Consider the following 19,384-nt stretch of genomic DNA (forward strand, 5'->3'; position numbering starts at 1 on the left):
TCGCAAACTTGAGAAAAATAACATAACAAAACAAAATGTCTTGAAATTTCTTACAATAAATTCTCCTCCCGTGAGATCTCTTCGGATCAGAAAAGTTCAATGCAGTATGCAGGTTTACGTTACCGTCCATGTTTTCGAGCGGCCGGAATCTGGAACTGTTCATCGGAGGTCGGACTCCGGCGGCGGCAAGTGCTAGAGCAGATGGACAGAGAGTTGGCCAAAGGCGATGATCGAGCGGCTCTCTTCCTCCTCAAGGAATCGCAGGGGAAGGCCGAGGGCGTTCGATGCTTCGGCGCTGCTCGTCAGGTCAGTAATTGCTTAGATTTTCATCGGAATCTCGTAATTACTTTGCTGACGGTGTGATTTTCAGATAGAATCGTTAGCAGTTTCATTCTCGTTTTTCCGATTGCCTTCAAACTGTTTGTTAAAATGCTTTAACCAGATTGTACTTTCAAAATTGCGATGAAATAAAGCATAATCTTCTTTGCAAGTAATATATTTAAGAAAATTATAAAAGTTATTTAGATTATCAATTAAATTGTTTTACTTCCAAAAACGAACTATACAAATATTTGATTGTTTTATGTTTTACGAACATTTAAAAAAAAAGATAGGTATTTAATCTTTTTTGTCAAATATTTATGGATATATCAAGAAGTCGATAAGATATTTTAGTCCTTTGTTATGTTTTAGCATGTATAAAACATATATCTAATATGAAATTAACAAAACTTCATAGAAAAATTATACTTTTAGCACTTTTCGTATTAACTAACGTTCTATTTGGTAATTATTTCGTTTTTTATTTTTTGTTTTTGAAAATTAAGTCTATAGATATTACTTCTACTTCTAAATCTCTTTATTTGTCATCTATTTTTTTATTAATAGTTTAAAAAACCAAGACAAAATATGAAAATTAAAAACAATAGATTTTAAAATTTTATTTTTGTTTTTGAAATTTGACTAAGGATTCAACCATTGTACTCAAGAAAGATGCAATATTGAAAGAAATGGAGGAAGTAGACTTAATTTACAAAAACCAAAAACCAAAACGAAATAGTTATCAAAGAGGATCTAAGTTACTATAAATTTAAAAAATAAATATTAAAAGCTCCAGTTGAGTTTAATAAATATTTTGTTTGAAGTTATTTTGTTTTTTTGTTTTTTTTTTTTGAAATTTATGTTAAATTACAAATTTGCTCTCTTTGATTAAGAGAATGTTAAGTTAAAATTTGGTGTTTGATAAAATTTAAACCTAGATTTTATCAAACTATACGGTTAAACTTAACTTGATTTTTAAAAAAATATATAAAAAGTTGATAACAAAAGATAGTAACATATGAATTTTTTTTTTTTTTTTTTTTGAATTGACGTTTTAAAAACTAAATGGTTATCAAACCGAACGTGGATTAGTGATGATATTGAAGGCGAGAAGTTGTTATTGTGCAGATTCCACAAAGACTCTATACATTGGAAGAGCTGAAGCTAAATGGAATTGAAACCTCATCTCTTTTATCACCATTGGATACAACTCTTGGTTCCATTGAAAGAAATGTTCAACTTGCTGCTGCTTTGCTTGCTGTTTCTGCTTGGAATCTCTTTGATCTTAGTCCCCAACAAATCTTCTACCTCTCTCTGGGATTCCTGTTGTTTTGGACTCTCGATTTGGTAACTACTTAATGATTGTCATTCTATGTTTCTAGTCTCAATAATGGTATAATATTGTCCCCTTTGAACATAAGCTCTCGTGATTTTGCTTTTGAAATCACCAAATGTCTCACTTGAATGAAGATATTGTCCTTTACTTATGTATCTATGATTTTCCCTTAATTATTTATAATTGTGAGTCGGAGCTTTGTTCTCCCATTACTACAAGGATTTTACTCTCTATCGACGCAGAAAAGCGTTAGTAGATATTGAAACTTGTTTCGGTAGAAACTCTAATCGATGCATTCTTCTAAATAAAGTTTTGTCCACCCAACTTTCTGTTCATGCATTCATATTCGTTGGCACAAAGGCAAATATGGCAATACATAGCAAATGCATGCGTAAGGAGAAATGAGATCTACTGACGTATTTTCCTTTCAAATTCGAAGTCCTTGCCAACGGAGCTGCATATAAGAGTCATTGCTCTTATCTAGTCAAAGCAAAACTTTGGTCGCATTTCCTACAAGTCTTACATGTCATTTTGATACCTTAGAGAAATCTAAGAGAGATTTTTTTCACCTTTTTTTTTTTTTTTGGTGCTCAAATAAGTAATAAACTTTTGATCTTTTGATGCTTTTAGGTGGCTTTGAATGGGGGAGTTGGAAGTTTGGTTCTTGATACAATTGGTCATACTTTTAGTAAGAAGTACCATAACAGAGTTATTCAAGTAACATTTCTCTCTGTGTCTTGCTGCTTATTACATATCTTCAGTCTCTTCTTCATTTGAAGCTAACATGATATTAGTCAATGGAAACACAGCATGAAGCTGGGCATTTCTTGATTGCCTACTTGCTCGGAGTTCTTCCGAAGGGCTACACGACGTCGAGTTTTGAAGCGTTTCGGAACGAAGGCTCTCTCAATCTTCAGGCTGGAACTGCTTTTGTTGATTTTGAATTCCTTGAAGAAGTAAGTATGGTAGTTAATTAATTGTAGTTAAAGTTTGAGACCATTGTATTTTGGTTTATAATTACCTCCCCTGTTTCCACAGATCAATGCAGGGAAAGTTTCGGCCACGGTATGCTTTCTACTTCAAATTTTCATATTCGTTTCTTTCGTTTTTAGGTCATTTTTTAAATTTAAGTTTATGAATGCTATTTGTATTATATTTTTTAGTGTTTTAAAAAATAATGTCAAATTTTGAAAAGTAAAATACGGTAGGTTTTGTTTGATAACTATTTGATTTTTTATTTTTTATATTTTTGAGAATTAATCCTATAAAGTATAAATATTTTTTTATGAGAATTAATCATGGTAAGAAATTGAGAGAAGATAAGAATAATTTTAAAAAACGAAATAGTTATCGAGATCTATTTTCAAAAGATTGTTTTTGTTTTTGAAATTTGACTAAGAATTCACATATTTGTTTAGGAAGGATGGATACCCTTCTAAAGATTTATGTGAAAACAAACACAAATTAAACAAAAAATCAAATGATTATCAAATGTGGTCTTAGTTATTTGTTTTGGAAATTTATGAATTCTGCTTGGATTAATCCTAATCAAATTCTAAAAACAAAAATAAAATTTTAAAAATGATTTTTTATTTTGAGTTTTCAAAACTTAGCTTGATTTTTTAATATTAGTAGAGAGTAAATAAGAAAACATAAAAAAAAAATTATAGGTGAAAATTGTATTTATAATCCTAATTTACGAAAAACCAAAAACTAATTAGTTATCAAACTGACCGTAATAATCGTTGTCGTTAATTTTGCATGAAATATATTGGTAATTGGTTTAATGTCGAGTTTCAAAGCATATTTAGATTTTCTTGACAATTGTCCATATTGATAAATACGACATCAATCGTTAAGGTTTAGTAGAGTAGATACCAAAAATGTCTTAATTACGAGGACTAAATTACAATATTTTAATAGTTTAAAGGTAAAATTGAATAAATCCAAAAAGTTTAAGAACCAAAATGAGATTATTATTATTATTATTTAATTATGGAAATTTTACTTGGTATTATTTATTTGTTTATCAGATGTTGAACAGATTTTCATGCATAGCACTTGCTGGTGTAGCTACTGAGTATCTTCTATATGGATGTGCTGAGGGAGGTCTTGCTGATATTAACAAGGTTTATTTTCATCTCTAAATCAAATTATCTTAAAATTTAATATCATATAACCTTTTATATATAAAAAAAAAAAAAAAAAAAAAAAAAAAAAAAAAAAAGGGTTTAGAAAGAAACGATAAAAAACTGTTTGATAATGTTCTTGTTTCTTATGTCATGATTTCTAATTTATAAGACAGTAACAAAATATACTTGATAATCACAGAGATTATATATACTTAAGAATTTCAATTTTTGTATGATCTCTATACTTGAAACTTTTATGTTTAATAGTTTTTTTTTTTTAAAAAAAAAAAAAAGCAATATTAGTATCTACGGAAGAAAGTTAGAATTTAGTCCTCATTATTTTTTTTTTCTTTAATTAGAATTTAATCTTTATTGTTTGATAAAACTCTCATAATTATAAAATCGTAGGGTTATTTATGAGAAATTTATCAAACTATACTCTAATTTTTAAAATTACAAGGACTAAATTTCAATTTTCTTCAAATCATAGTGCCAAATTTGTAAGTTAGCATTTTTAAAAGATCAAGATTCTATTGAAAACAAAATTAATATAAATCTGGTTTCCGAAAGATAATGTTAAAAAAATGTCATCAAATGGTTAAGTAAGCGACATAAATCTCAAATAATTCAAAAGGTCTATTACATGATAAAAAAAACGAAGTTTTCATTAGATAGACACTCGATTTGAAATTAAAGTTCATAAACTAAACTATACTTCAACCAAACGAAAAACAAAAACATTAGTTAACTTACAAACCGAATCTAATTCGAAAATCTTTCTTATTTGGTACTCTGAGGAAATAACAACTCGGAAAACTAAGTATAAAATCGAACCGAATCGAATCGAATTGAACCAAATTTTTTGATTTGGCATTAATTTTATTGGATGCAGTTGGATATGTTGTTGAAAGGGCTGGGGTTTACACAAAAGAAGGCAGATTCTCAAGTAAGATGGGCAGTTTTGAACACTGTTTTGATATTGCGCCGCCATGAAAGTGCAAGAGCTAAGCTTGCAGATGCTATGTCTTCTGGAAAATCTGTAGGGAATTGTATTGACATTATAGAGAATAATATTCATCTTCCTGACCTTTTGACCTAATTTACGACATATTTGTGCGACTCATTTTTTAAACGAATAAATCACTCTGAAACACATTATTTTTAATTTCTCGAACTCAATTCAATGTTTGATTTTACTCTTTTAAATTCAATACATTTTTCATACTCTCAAAATTGATTTTTGAATGATTAAAATAAAGTGTTTTTCTCAAGCATAATCAATGTTTAACATAGTGTTAAATTAAGTTAAAATATTATTTTAAGTCCTTGTGATTTAAGTTTTATTTCATTCTAGTCCTTTTATTTTCAATAAATATTTAAATATTGTATTTATTATTGATATTTTTTAAAAAAAGAAAAATTAAGTCTCTACTAGCATTTTCTTTATAAATTTTGGAAATATATTCAATGGTGTATTTTCTTACCAAAAAAGTAATTATTATTACAACCAATCTCGATAAAAATTGACTTTAAATAACTAAATTTAAAATTTATTGAAATCATAAACTAAATTTAAGATTTCTTAAAAGTACATGTACATGGATTAAAATATGGACAATTGAGAGTATAAGAACGACTAAAAATTTAATGGAAGGAACCAAAGTGATATCTTAACCTTTCAATTATTTTATGCAGTACAATATAGATTGAATTATTGGTTTGGTACGAACAGAGAAATTTTCAAAATCTTATCGAAAGCTTACGACAGCTTGCCAAACAAAAGCTAATAGAAAAAAGAATAGAGGTATTACTGGCATAACATCTACTATTGGATTCAAAAAAATATAGGCCTCGGGCAATTTGGCGACTGAAAAACTATTTGAATAAAGGAAAGACCGAAGAACTACCTGGGATGCTTTACAAGCAAGAGAATTTTGGACTAAAGGATTGGAACTCACGGATAGAAATGAGAGAAAAACAAAGTAAGGGCAAGAATTCTATCAATCTATTGTTTATTGATAGATGAAACTCTCTTTTTATCATCCCGTATTAGACTAGTTATAAAATTTAAAGTATAGAGATCAAGCTATAATAAATTAAAGTTCAAGGATTAAAATGTTACATCAAAAAGTGTTTTTTTAACAAAATATATATATATTATTATTATTATTTTGTTTAAACTAGCTACAGTATAGAGATCAAGCTATATTATTTTTATTATATATATATATTATTTTTTTATAAAAGGTAACTATTAAAATTACAAAATTAATCTCTCTAAGCATATGGGCATTTGGTCTAGTGGTATGATTCTCGCTTTGGGTGCGAGAGGTCCCGAGTTCGATTCTCGGAATGCCCCATTTTTACTAATGTTTTCATCTATTCTTCTGGTTATTAATTGGGACTAATAGTAAATTGTTCAACTTTTTAGCCTTGTTCAAATGGAGCAAAAAATTTTATTTAAGAAAGATGAAAATTATTAAGAGAAAATAAGACCTCTCTTTTGAAAGATGAGATTCTAGAAGGTGTATGAATTCAACTTGTGAGTGTTTTGAAGAGAAGGGCACCACCGAACATGACTACCAAGACTCTTCAATGGCAAGTAATAGACATTTAAGATATATTTTTCTCAGACTCTTCAATACCACTAGACATCAATCTTTGGATCTAAACATCGAATACCTTTTCTCTCTCACAATAATTAAAATTTGTTACTTGTTATCTATTTGATTCTTGCATATCTCACTAATGTACGTTAATCCTTTCATTTAAAGAAATCTTATACACATAAAATTGATGCATTAAAAGATTTGAAAACAAAATTCTAAAGGAAGAAATAAACTAATTCATTTATGACAATGTAAGATATAAAATTGATACAATTATTAATTTGATAATTTAATTGATACAACCTCCACAATTAAAGAACATAAATTGAATTTTTCCATCAATATTAATAACCTTTCGAGAGGGCTATATGTTCCAAAACCATACTAATCCGCAAAAAGTGTTAGTCTAAGTACAAAGTATTAAATATCCGACAATGAATATAATCTTCTTCAAAGACGAGGCAGTTGAATACCACCACGACCTACTCTCACAAAGCTCTTAAACGTGGAGGGGAAAATTCTACCTAAAAAATCCTCTTTTCACATCAAAGAACCCTAAAACGATGTCAAAGATATAGTGGCATGAACAAAGTCAAAGATCCTGAGAGAACGCCGAAGCTACAATGACATGAAGAGATTCGTTCACCTCTAATGGATTTGACAAAAATGCTAAATATAATCAATAGTTGGTCTTTAGAAAGTTTTACTGAAGAAAATCCAAACTGAAAGCAACTTTACAAACATCGTTACCAAAAGAAAAGAAATTAGAACAGACATGAATAAACATGGGAAGATCAGAAGTGAGATGAATTTAGCGGTTACATATAAAAAGGGTTCCCTATCTTCTCCCTACATGAGCATTTTCATCCAAAATCCAGTAACATAGACAGTAACCCTTTTCCAAGTGCCAACATGGCAGATGAAATCCTCTCTCCATGACTCTACTCCTATACTAAAATGTTGGGAAATCAAATGTACAATTCCTGCTTTTGCAGATCAATCTTCAAATTAGAACCAACATATTAAGCTCCCAAACAGCCCCAGTCAACTTCTTGCTTCCCATTTGATCATAGCATTTAATCTAAATAGGAGATGCCTACCCACCTCCTCTCTTCTACCTTCCAATGTTAGAGGTCTGAGCAAAATCAAAGTTTTCCTTCAGCAAGAGACTTAGAACGAAACTTGAACTCGTCGATAGATGGCTTCCTGAAAAAGAGCATGGAACAGCGCTCCAGAGTTTTCTAGAACAAGGTAAAAAAAGAAAGATAAGAAATCAACTGGGACTGTTCTCATTTAACATGGAGATGAATACTTCCCATTCTCTAGAGCAAAATTTGATTTCAACTTCCACGATTCAGATTGCCTGCTCTCCCTATCTTCCATACGTTAACCTGCATTTTTCTTGCTCAAATCTCTAGGTGATCTTCTAAGTCTAAGCATCTCCTGAGCGCTATTCTCACCATGTTTCTTCGGAGTGTTCGTTCCTCCATTTTGATGAATTGTGCTGCCTTCCTTGTGTGTTGATAGGCCATTTTGACTTTCACCTTTACTTCTATTATCTTCAGGGACGAACTTATCTGTGTTTACCTGAGTGTTGTTTTCAGTCGGGTTTAACTTTCTTGGAGATTTACGTACAATAGTTGGGGCCTCACTTTTTGGATGACTCTTCTTTGGGTTACTCTTCTTCTGAATGTTTGCAGCCTCATTATTATCAAGAACAATCACTTCCACTTTCACTTTTGGGGATTTACAACCACGAGACGGATCAGTTCTTCCAGAAGTAGCAGGAGCATCATTAGTCTCCCCCTTGACATTATTCAGATCAACGTGATCATTAATATTAGGGGGAAGAGCCGCAGGATCTAATTCAAATGATCCTTTCTGAACACCTTCCCTTTCCTTTCCGGTCATTCTAACTGAAGGAATTTGATGAGAAAATCTGTACAACTCATTAGGTGGAATCTTAAAGGAGTTTTGTCTATGCTTCTCAGTAGTCTGAAACAAGCAGACAAAACCTTTGACCTTGTCCATGAAAGCAACCGAGATGCCAACGTCTTCGACATAATCTGACAGGATCTCAACAAACTCATATTCGAAAGCTACATGTTTTTCAGGTTCAGAGTTCCATCTAATATCCCAGTCCTTGAAAAGAGCCCAAGTTTCTCCTTTTCTCGGATATATAAAGTAAGTATTCCTTGATGCCCCCTGCTTGGGGCAATGTACCAAATGAGAGAACATGGGAAGATCAACAGTTAGGTCAGTTCCTCCTATTCTATACTTGCCACAGGCTACCGGCAATTCTTCATCGCTCCATTTGATTTCATCTTCGTCGTCAGGATATGGTTCGAACCAGGAAATCTGGAGCTTGAATTCAGGAGAGAACACCTTTCTAATGCGGGCATAAAATCTTGGCATGCCATCAGTGGTATCATAAATAGCCCATACCTGATTGACCACAAAACAATCTTTTGCTTTATCCTTATCAAAATCGCTAAACTCAGGATCAGCACACACCAAAACATGTACTCCTTTCAAGTCATTTTCCTCTGTATCATCATCCTCAGTTTCGGATTTTTTATCATTTTTATCTGACCTATTTTTCCCTTCTCTCACTACTTCCTCACATTTGGGTTTTCTGTTGGCCAAGATTTCTGGATGGGAAGGAGGTAAATCATCTCTGATGCCCTTGGCAGATGCTGCAACATCTGCAGTTGCATCTTTCATCTCCTCTTTCAAGTCCGTGGACGCACTGCCCCTTGACTTTTTTCGAGCCTGTAAATTATCCTTATCTTCACTTAAATTCGTGTATGAAACATGTTTTTTGTTCCTTGAAGATCTTCTTTGACAATCATCTCTGCTCGCGCCAGGATCCTTTTCAGATACATTGTCATCTTCAACTTGGTCATTTTCAGAATTGTTACCACGTGCCGCAGCAGATTTCCTTTGTCTCTTCCTATTTTGGTTCTTGGTAGCTCCCTTTTCCGTGCTTGTTCCTGCATCAGACCTGGACCTTTCTTTCCCAGTCATTTCTGCATCTGATTTGGGCTTAACATTACCTCCCTGTCTTTCCACATCCACATGCCGTGCCTTCTGTTTTTTCCCTGCTTTAGCTTTCGAATCAACTCCAGCAGATCTGTGATGAGATTTCTTATCAGAACCATGATTATTTTGTGCATCAGGTTTTGAGGGTCCCGACTCGGGAGGTACTTTTTTCTGAGGAACGTGAGTTTGGTGGTATGTTGGAGGCATAGTTTGATTATTCAAATCATGCGAGATGAACCCTCTGCCACAATTCTGGCAACGCAACATCTTATTAAGATAACATTTGAGATACTGATACCTCACATTACAAAATGGGCAGCAAGTCCAAAAAGCCTGCTGTGGCGGTGGTTGTGGTGGTTTAAAAGAATTCCCTCCAGGGAAATGTGAGAAAGGAACACTTGAGTAACCATTTGCAGTTCCCTTCTCTTGCTTGTTGACGGCTGTGTATCCATTCTGCTGATCATGAGATGGCTTGGAAGGTGCAATATTTCTTCTGGCAGCTCCATACTTCATGTCATATAACTTGCGTTTTGACTGATCAGAGAGCAGCCTGTTGGCTTCACCAACAAGTTTGAAAGCAGATTCTGCACCAGAAAACTTGTTTTTATCTGGGTGGAGTAACAGTGCGAGCTTCCTGTACTGTTTTTTGATAACTGTTTCATCTGATGATTGTTCGATTTGAAGAATCCCATACCAATCATTTTCAGTTCCATATATTCTATTCTGTGCTGAACAGTGAATCTCACATACCGTTAGCAATTGAGTAATGTTTTCAAGCGTAGGAAAGAGTCTATGTGCGGTCTGAGCCATCTTCCTTGCCCCAGTAAAATCATTGGTTTCCAGCTTCTTCTCAGCAATTTTCATAGCCTTGATGGCCTCTTCCTTGTTGCACTCCATTACTACTACCCTCAAGGATTAACCACTTAAATTGTCAAACACAGAAGACGCTGGAAGAATGGATTTTTCTACTCATGCTGCTGACTGTCCATCAGGACCAAAAGTCGATAGTTTCAATCTGCATTAATGTAAGCAAGTACACTTGTAATATCATTCTTCAAGACTTTCTAAGAACAAGGTGTATATCTATCTTCATGATTTGAAGTGCAGACATAAAATCAAGCTTCAAACAGAAAAAATCTTACCAACATAATATTTGGACAGCCTGAAATAAACTTGAAGCAAGTCAGTTAAATAAGCAAATGGAGCATGATCGTGGCATCTCATAAACAAAGGTTTGGAGCTACGACATCCAGAAGTGCAAAGAATCCTAATACCTGAAATTAATATCTGCAAGTACAATTCAAATATTAAGAAACGGAAAAAGGAAATCAGAACGAGCAGGTGAATGGAAAATAAAAGAGCAAAAAGGAGAAATAAAAGCAAAAATGAGATTTGGAACTCACAAACAATCACAAACATTAACTTTTTTTAATTTTCATTTTTTATAAGGATATCTTTTTCATATTTGTTCTTCAATATTTTATTGGCTAGGATTAGATGCTCCTCAACAGACCATAGGCATAAGTTTATAATATCGAATCTCATTCCTTCAAAATAACACATTTCCATTAGAAAATAACTTTTATTTAAAAAACAATTGTAACTCGAGAACAATCCACACAAATAGTCAACCCTACACTACAGTACACAGCCCACGAATGTTCCAGACCCAACTTTCTACAATCATCATTCATAATGACACCACAATTCTGAAAAGTGAAAACTACAGCAAAATAAATAAATAAATTGTCTTTAGAGGGCTTGCAAGATCTTGGAGTGACATTCTGGGCTCTCATTAGGTCCAACTACCCGCTAGGTCTTGTTTTACTTGATTGGAGGCTCTTCTTTAGTTTACCTCCTGCTGTGAGACCCTTTCTTTTGTGGGCTCTTTTTTGTATGCCCTTCTACTAATTTTTTTTCCCAAAAATAAATAACAACACACAACATTACCAAATTCAGAATTAGAGAGAATTAAGTGAGGATGTTCTAGCTATAACTAAGATAAGAAATCGGTGAATCCATAGATTACTAGCAGAGTTTTTAAAGAAGAAGGAATAATGGCCCTCTGAGGACAATGAGCCAAAGAAAAACAAAATCAAAAGTGAGTACTTAAGTGAGATGAAGCATGCAAGAGAAAATAAAGGATAAATTCAAGGCTTAGGTGTTTCTTCCCTAAGAAATTAACAAAATTTGTTTTTTTATAAAAAAATCTCGCTTGACCTCAAGGAAACTCTTATTCATAAAACCTTTCATTAACCGTAATTGGAAATACTATATTTCTTTCATATTAAAAAGAATTATCTACATGTTTCCATTATACACTCAAACAAGAAGAACTTCACATTTTTTGCACCTTCATACTAAAGCCCCAAAGGGCTGTTGCACTTCAATGTGCCTTGTGCTTTGAAAAAAGTACTTTCAACGACAATGAGTGTGCCAAATTATTTTAAATACCTGATTGTCTCATAAGTAACCGAGTTTTGATGAAGAAAAATATGTACAAGGCCATATATATATATATATATATATAGCCCAACAAAAGTAAAGTAATCAAACTACAAAAGGGACTCAAAATGTGAAGCTATCATCCTTTTTCTTTTAATGAGAAACATTCATGAAGCTATCATCATTAAATAGCACTTCACTCCAATTTTTCTCACTATTAGCCTTATTTTCCTGCTCAAATACATTCATCGAATAGGTGAACTTTTTTCTTTCTTTGATTTGAATTCAAACCCCTAGTTTCGTTTGAAGGACGTTGCACCTAGTTGAAGGTGTTTTGAAAATGCATTTTAGATTCTGAAAAGAATGAACACAACAGAGAAAAACTGTTCCTTAAACTCTCGCCAACTCACCTCAAAATCGTACCGTGCAATTATTTGTAAACAAGTATGAGAAAAATAGAGGAAGAAGAGAAGACATGAAACCACTCATATTAATGAAAACAGCTATTACCAAATTGATTTTGACAATTTTCTCTAACATTTTGTTAACCCCTACATTTAAAGAAGCCTTATATACGAAATATGCCCTAAAGATTTACAAAATGAAATTCCAATAAAAGATCTAAATTGATTAACTCTCGCAACTTTAGGATTTTAATTGATTCAATCTACAAAGTTTAGGAGTTACAATCGATTTTTTTCCACTTTTGGTAGCCAGAGAATTTGCCAGCTTAGAAACCAAACAGCTTCCTTTACGATGAAGTAACTCTCTACAGACTAGATCAATTATGCAAGATGATAACCATCAGACTATTGATGTACTTTCTAGCTTTCCACTCAGAATTAAAAGAACAAAAAATGCACAAAAGCATCCTCAACATTCCAAAATTGTTAAATAACACGCCAACTGATCTGTGTCTGTAAGTGCAAGAGGGGAGAGAGATAGTTTAGTCATATGATAGTCATTCTATGGTAACGCGAGACACGATCTGAGAACAAGCAAAACATTCAACATCCAAAGTTAGGGAAAAAAAGCAGTAATGAAAACAAGTGAATAGCACAACAAATTATATAAATCAGCATGAAGAAACACATAAATGGCTAAGATATTAAACAAAAAGGCAAAAACAGAAGGTGCAGAAACAGATTAAAAGAAGAAGAAAAGGGGTTTACTCAGAAATGAGAGGAAAACCCTAGAATTGAAAGGAGAGGCAAAAGAAGAGAGAGAGAGAGATAAAGAAGAAGGGAAGCGAGGGATATACCAAGAGTTCAAAATTGGAAAAGGAAGTGAAGAGAGAGAGAGAGAAGAGAGGGAAAGTGCCGCGGGAAAAGTGAAAATTTTTGAGAGAAGAAGGAAGGGGGGAAGTTAAATAGCGTCGTCCCACACTCTCTCCAGTTTTTCTCTGTGAAATTCGGCTCTCTCTGCTTGTGCGTGTGTCTTCCCTTCCTGTCTTCGACCTCAAAAACTGCTTCTTCTTCTTCTTTTTTTTTCTTTTTTTTTTTTGTGTCCTTTTTATATCATTTTTTCTTTTTTTTCTTTTTTTCTTTTTGGTAAGCCCAACCCAAGTCCAACCCAATTTTCATCTCTTGCCTAAATAAAATAATGAAAATTTCGAGTAAATACCACGTTTTCAAGTTTTATTTAGGAGAATAGCAAAAACGCAGTTTAAAATTAGTGATTTAGAATTTCAGTATTCCCAAAATGTCCTTACACTGTATACAAATTCTCTCTCTTCTTGGCTGATTTAGATCTGGAAATCAACATCTTTATTAAATTTTTGGGCCATCTTCAAGTTTGAAATCACCTTATCCTATTTTCTTTCTTTTTTGGTTTTCAATTTTTTTTTATGTGATTTTGATTTATGTTTTCTTTTTTAGATATCGTTTTTTAAAAAATCTAATCTCATTTTTTTCATTTAATGATTAAGAATAGAAGATGATTAAATTTTTATACTAGACCAATCTCGTATTAGTTTCTATATCTGGCACCTAAAATAAGATATAAAAGGAATAGAAAGATTTTCAAATCAATCATAATTAGACTCGTATTTAATGGAAGATAGGGTTGGATTTGTCGCATTATAGTAACCAATAAGGCAAGAGAGAGCGTTGATAAGTTTGTAATTGATTTTAAGAAGATTCTCTATTCAATGTGTAACCGACAGAGATACGAAAATGAATGAAAGCTTAGCATTGATGTTGTTGTTATGGTTAAATTTGGCAAGTATTATAGCGAAATCTCTAACCATTGTGAGCTGATGGATATTTTGTTATTATGATTTGGTTTGATGGTCAATACTTTACAATCCCCATAGCATGCCCTAAGATCTTTAAGTGCGGTGCTCATCCAATCACCATCTCAATCTCTATTATCTGATCCAAAAACCCCTAACAACTTTAATTAGATCCTCAAATTTCCTTTTGGCGATGATGGTTGTCGAAGCTACCACACGAATCAGTATCTAATTTGTTCTAAAGCATTTGTAATCTTCTTACCTTATTCCCGATTGAAGCTCCCTCAATTCCCAAAACATAGGAATACCAAATCGATTTAGATAGTTGTTGGTTCAGTCATTTCAAAAATCTTTAATCTCTCACTCGATTCACCATAGTCATCATTGTTGTGAGTTTAAACTTAAAATTGGTCGAACAACATACACTAGTGGAAACTACGAAGTTTTCTATATAGTACAGAGTAAACAATTGTTCTAGTAATAAAATTATCAAATTAACATATATTAATATATCAAGATTGTAATATAGATAATGCACCAAAGTTTATTTTAATGTTTTTCATCTATCTACCATCAAAGTCACTCTCATACAAGATAAATTTTATTTTAAATTCTCTTAATGGACGTTTGGAACCATTGCAACTGTCGAAGATAATAAATAAAAAATTAAAAGAAAAATAAGGGGATAAAGATCTTCTTCCACTCTATTTGATGTTTGAAAGCTATGTTTAAAGAATGTTATATGTAGCGTTAGACCATTAAAAGGTCAAAGGTAATGACCGAATCAAGAAAGTTATGTAACCCTAAAAATGAATATGAGACCGACAAGGAGCAAGCCCATAAGAATCCCAACAAATAGAGTAAGAAGGAATTTGACTCAAAAGAGCCCACTTGGCCCACCTCGCCCTTGGAGGCTGAAGCAAAGGCCGATGAACCTCTTTAAATGAGGCCAACCCAAATTGATCCTCTTCATTGGAACATCCTCAACGGCCCTGCATAAGTCCCACGTGTCTGATTTCGAAATAGGAGAAGGAAATAGATCTCTTTCTCTAGAAGAGATAAGGACGAACTCTAGAACCCAACTATAAATAGGACATGAGAGCCCTATGGAAGGTAAACTCAACTCCTTCCTAAAAACTACTTATCCTGACTTTTATACAAAATACTAACTTAAGCATCATAGTGTCTGTGAAAAGCATCACATTGGCATGTTACTTTATTCGTTTTGCAGGTAATATTTTCTCTAAATTATAAATTTACCGTTGGCGTCACGTGAAAGTCAGGTAAGTTTTCTTGGTCGGAATTCACCATCAACAATTGGTGTCGTCTGCGAGGAACATGTGTAATCTACAAAGAATATGCAATACATCGATGAATAAGAGAAGAATGAGCCAATAAAGAAGTAGCAATTTTGACAAAGAGAGGCAACCTCCGAAAAGTTACAAACCAATCAGAGAATAATCAATTTATTGTTCGTAGTCAGGTTTAATAGATACGCTGTCGCATATAATCTTTGACTAAACAAAAGAAATATGTTCACCGAACCTAAAACTTATACCAAAAGCGCAATAAAAGTAGTAAGAAGGGGTCGAATCCACAAGGAAACAATGAACTAGTAAGGTTGATTAAAGAATTCCATATAACAAGGGGGATTTGTTTTGGTTTGTAAAGAATTGAATTAAAAATAAACATGCAAAGAATCAAAGTTTGAACGAGATTAAACATAAAATTGGGTTGAAATGAATCAATAAAGGGGTCTTGAGAATAGTTTGTATGCCCAATTTCAATCATTAGATGTTAATAAATAACACCAAATCCATGAACTCCACAACCTATTAGTGATACTAATAGCCCAATTCGAGATTAATCAAATTGACTCTAAATTAATTTTAGACTCTTATTTCTCAGCGAAATCCAAGCAAAAACTAATTCCATTAAGATTAGGCTTCGTGCGTTATGACATATTACAAGCTGAAAAGCCTATACTCATTGCATGGTTCATTGGGCAAGATTAAACTAGGGCAAACATACATGAGATTATAACAGTCTTAGCCGACCCATACAATCCTAATTCGTGCAACGTAATCAACAATTATGCACAACGCCATGAAGATTTTGCAACAAGAATCTAATAAAAACGATTTGTCATATAAATTCTATCAAATTCCATTAAAAATAATCCAAATCAAACCCAAGAGTTCACATAATTCAGTATTATTAATTATAAATCTTCAAACAATTGAACAAACAACTAAACCCAGGAAGGAAATTGTCTAGCCTTGCATACTCCTTAAATCAACAATAAAATTTGAGAAGTTGAAAGACATAAATGGAAAATATTGAAAGAATAAGAAGAAAGAATGGTGAAATCAGGGTAGAAACTCCTAAAAAACCGTCCTAATCGTGGCCTGAATCATTATCCTTTCGTAACTTTTTTTTCACACCTTCAGCTGGAACCAAGATCCTCTATTTGTAAAACAATCGTAGTGTCGCAACGCTGGCAAGAGCGATGCGATGCCTTTGTCGAAACGAACCTCAATCTTCGAAGGAGGGGCGCAACGCTGATGTGACGATGCGTTGTGTGTGCCTGAAAGCTACTTATCCGTTGGAATTCATAGCATTGCAACGCTGCCCTGTTCGCATGTTTCTATTAAATAGCGTCAAGTTGGAGCGTTAGCATGGCACTGCGACGCTAGCTGCTTGTCCCGAAATTGATGCTTACTGTCTCTCAGCGTCATGCGAGGGTCAAGGGAAGGTTGCAACACTACCCTCAAGGGCAGCTTGGTAATTTTAATGTCTTCTTTCAATATGGTGCATCCAACTCCCGTTCTTGCTTCTTTTTTTGCTCAGTTTTCATTCAAGCGACTCGTTTTCTCTTTAGAATCTATTTACCTACAAATGAGACAATTTAGGCATAAGAATTATTCAATAACGTAGGATTAAGGGCATATTATTAGCTCTTTTTGAGAGTTAACATTTATTTAGAACCCCCTCGCCCTTAGACTCCAAAGGAAGAGGAAGAGGAGAAAATCACAGATCTGGAAAAGATTTGGGCCTCATTGGTAAAACAATCAAGGCTGAGCTAAGATGGAAATGAGTAAAGTAGAACGAAAAATCGAATAACTTTGTGGACTGACCTGAGAAAATAATGACAAAGAAACAATGTATAAGGGAAGAGGCTGAGATGGAATCCAAGGATCACCCATCAAAAGACGAGCCTTTGAAGGTTCATGAAGAAATTTGTGCCTTCGTTGGCATTGGTGGCCGAGGAAGAGGTTAAACTAAAAATTAAAGAAGTTTATGCCCTCCTTGGCCTTGGTGGTCGAGGGAGAAGTCAAATTAAAACTAAAGAAATTTGTGCCCTTCTTAACCTTGGTAGCTAATGAAGAGATCAAACTAGAATTGAAGATACTTGTGCCCTCCTTGGTGGTCGAGGATAAAGCTAAATTGCAGGTGAGAAAATTTGTGCCTTCTTTGTCCTTGGTAGTCGAGGAAGATGCCAAATTAAAATTCCAAGAAATTTGTGCCCTCCTTGGTCTTGGTGGCCAAGGAAGAGACCAAATTGAAATTAACGAAAGTTAGACCCTTTTTGGCCTTAGTGGTCCAAGAAGAGGCCAAACTAAAACTGATGAGATTTATGCTCTCCTTGACCATGGTGGCTGAGGATGAGGCAAAAATGAAATTGAAGAAATTTATGCCCTCCTTAGCTTTGTTGGCCGAGGAACATGCCAAAATAAAATTAAAGAGATTTGTGCTCTTTGACCTTGGTGGCCGAGGATGAGGCTAAATTGGAATTGGAGAAATTTATATGTTCCTTAGCCTTGATGACTGAGGAAGAGGCCAAATTAAAATAAAAATAAATTTGTGCCCTCCTTGGCCTTAGTGGTCGAGGAAGAGGCAAAATTAAAATTAAAAGAAAACTGTGCCCTCCTTAACCTTGGTGGTTGAGGAAGAGGCCAACAAAAAATTAAAGAGATTTGTGTCCGCCTTAACCTTGGTAGCCGAGGAAGAGGTCAAATTGAAACTGAAGAGTGCCCTCCCTGGCCTTGGGGGCCAAAGGAAGAAACCAAACTAGAACTCAATAGATTTTGTGCCCTCCTTGGCTTTGGTGGCCGATGATGAGGCCAAATTGAAATTGATGAAATTTATGTCCTTCTTGGACTTGGTGGCTAAGGAAGAGACTAACTTGAAACTAAAGAAATTTGTACCATTCTTAACCTTAAAAAATAAGAATGAGGCCAAAATTTAGGTTAACGTTTTACTTTTCTAAATTTCATTTACTGCTTATGCATGATAAAAACAATGTAGATGGAGAGAATATGCCCTTATTGATCCAAAGAAATTGTGGTCGAAGCTAAGGTAAGCTTCTTATTTTTTTTATATTATTAAATATGTGAATAACATAGAAGAGGAAACTATGTCTTCCTTTACCCAAGGAATTGGTGGTCAAGGCCAAGGAGTTTTTTCTATCTCTTTTATATTATTAATTTTGTAATCAATATAAAGGGGAAGCTTTGCCCTTCTCGGACCAAAGAAATTTGTAGTCGAGGCCGAGGCGAGATTCTTATTTTTTTTACATTATTTTCATACATAAATAATGTAAAGGGGAAACATGCCCTCTTGGCCCAAGAAATATGTGGCTAGGGCCAAGACTCTATATTTCTTTTTAGCAATCTCAGCCAAAGCACTTGAGAAAATGTAAAAAGTTAGACAAAATAAAAAGGAAATGTTTCATTAATAGAAGGAAATAAGCCTTATTGCCTTACAAAGTCCAGAAAACAAAAGTTACATAGGCAATATAAAAAACAAAGAAAGAAAGAATTGCTAGAAAAGGTAGCAATCATGTCCGAAGACGGTCTTCATGTCACCATCTCCGCCACCATCAGAGGGGGAAAGATCAGGATTATCTCGATGTCTGATGTAAGCATCGCATCATCTTTTTTGCAAGATTATGGTTATCCTACCCTTGTCAGATTCAAGATTTTTCTTGTTAGTTTATTTTATGTGATTTTGATTTATGCTTTCTTATTTAGATATCTTTTTTAAGAAAAAAAAACTAATCTTATTTATTTATTTTTTCAATTTTATTTATTGATTAAGAATGGAAGATAATTAAATCTTTATATTACATAAATCCCGCATTAGTTTCCGTATCTGGCATTTAACATAAGATATAAAAAGAATAAAAAGATTTTAAAATCAACCATAATTAGACTAATATTTAAATGGAAACTGGGGTTGGATTTTTAGCATTATAGTTATCAAT

At 33.4% G+C, this 19,384-nt stretch overlaps 2 protein-coding genes and 1 non-coding gene across 5 annotated transcripts; 2 read left to right on the forward strand and 1 right to left on the reverse strand.

Moving 5' to 3' along the window:
• The first annotated feature begins 99 nt into the window (after positions 1-99).
• Positions 100-4,954, forward strand: LOC120071223 (stress regulated protein). 2 transcript variants are annotated; one of them, XM_039023353.2, is made up of 7 exons: positions 100-306; positions 1,450-1,668; positions 2,288-2,374; positions 2,452-2,613; positions 2,696-2,722; positions 3,691-3,786; positions 4,682-4,954. In XM_039023353.2, exons 1-7 carry the CDS (start codon positions 100-102, stop codon positions 4,886-4,888), a joined length of 1,005 nt encoding a protein of 334 aa, XP_038879281.1. In that variant the 3' UTR covers positions 4,889-4,954. The 2 variants fall into 2 exon arrangements, with proteins under 2 accessions (XP_038879281.1, XP_038879282.1); XM_039023354.2 differs by having other exon boundaries at positions 2,467-2,613.
• Positions 4,955-6,076: 1,122 nt separating this feature from the next.
• Positions 6,077-6,148, forward strand: TRNAP-UGG (transfer RNA proline (anticodon UGG)). Its single transcript has one exon. It is a non-coding gene; the product is annotated as a tRNA-Pro (tRNA).
• Positions 6,149-7,068: 920 nt separating this feature from the next.
• On the reverse strand, positions 7,069-13,385 carry LOC120070848 (uncharacterized). Of its 2 annotated transcripts, none has more exons than XM_039022734.2 (3): positions 13,147-13,385; positions 10,583-10,727; positions 7,069-10,455 (listed from the first exon to the last, which is right to left on the reverse strand). In XM_039022734.2, exon 3 carries the CDS (start codon positions 10,335-10,337, stop codon positions 7,785-7,787), a length of 2,553 nt encoding a protein of 850 aa, XP_038878662.1. In that variant the 5' UTR covers positions 10,338-10,455; positions 10,583-10,727; positions 13,147-13,385; the 3' UTR covers positions 7,069-7,784. The 2 variants fall into 2 exon arrangements, with proteins under 2 accessions (XP_038878662.1, XP_038878663.1); XM_039022735.2 differs by having other exon boundaries at positions 13,058-13,385.
• Positions 13,386-19,384: the final 5,999 nt, after the last annotated feature.

The sequence above is a fragment of the Benincasa hispida genome, chromosome 2, assembly GCF_027475165.1.
Source record: "Benincasa hispida cultivar pf3 chromosome 2, pf3_genome.v1.1, whole genome shotgun sequence".
NCBI classification, from domain to species: Eukaryota; Viridiplantae; Streptophyta; class Magnoliopsida; order Cucurbitales; family Cucurbitaceae; genus Benincasa; species Benincasa hispida.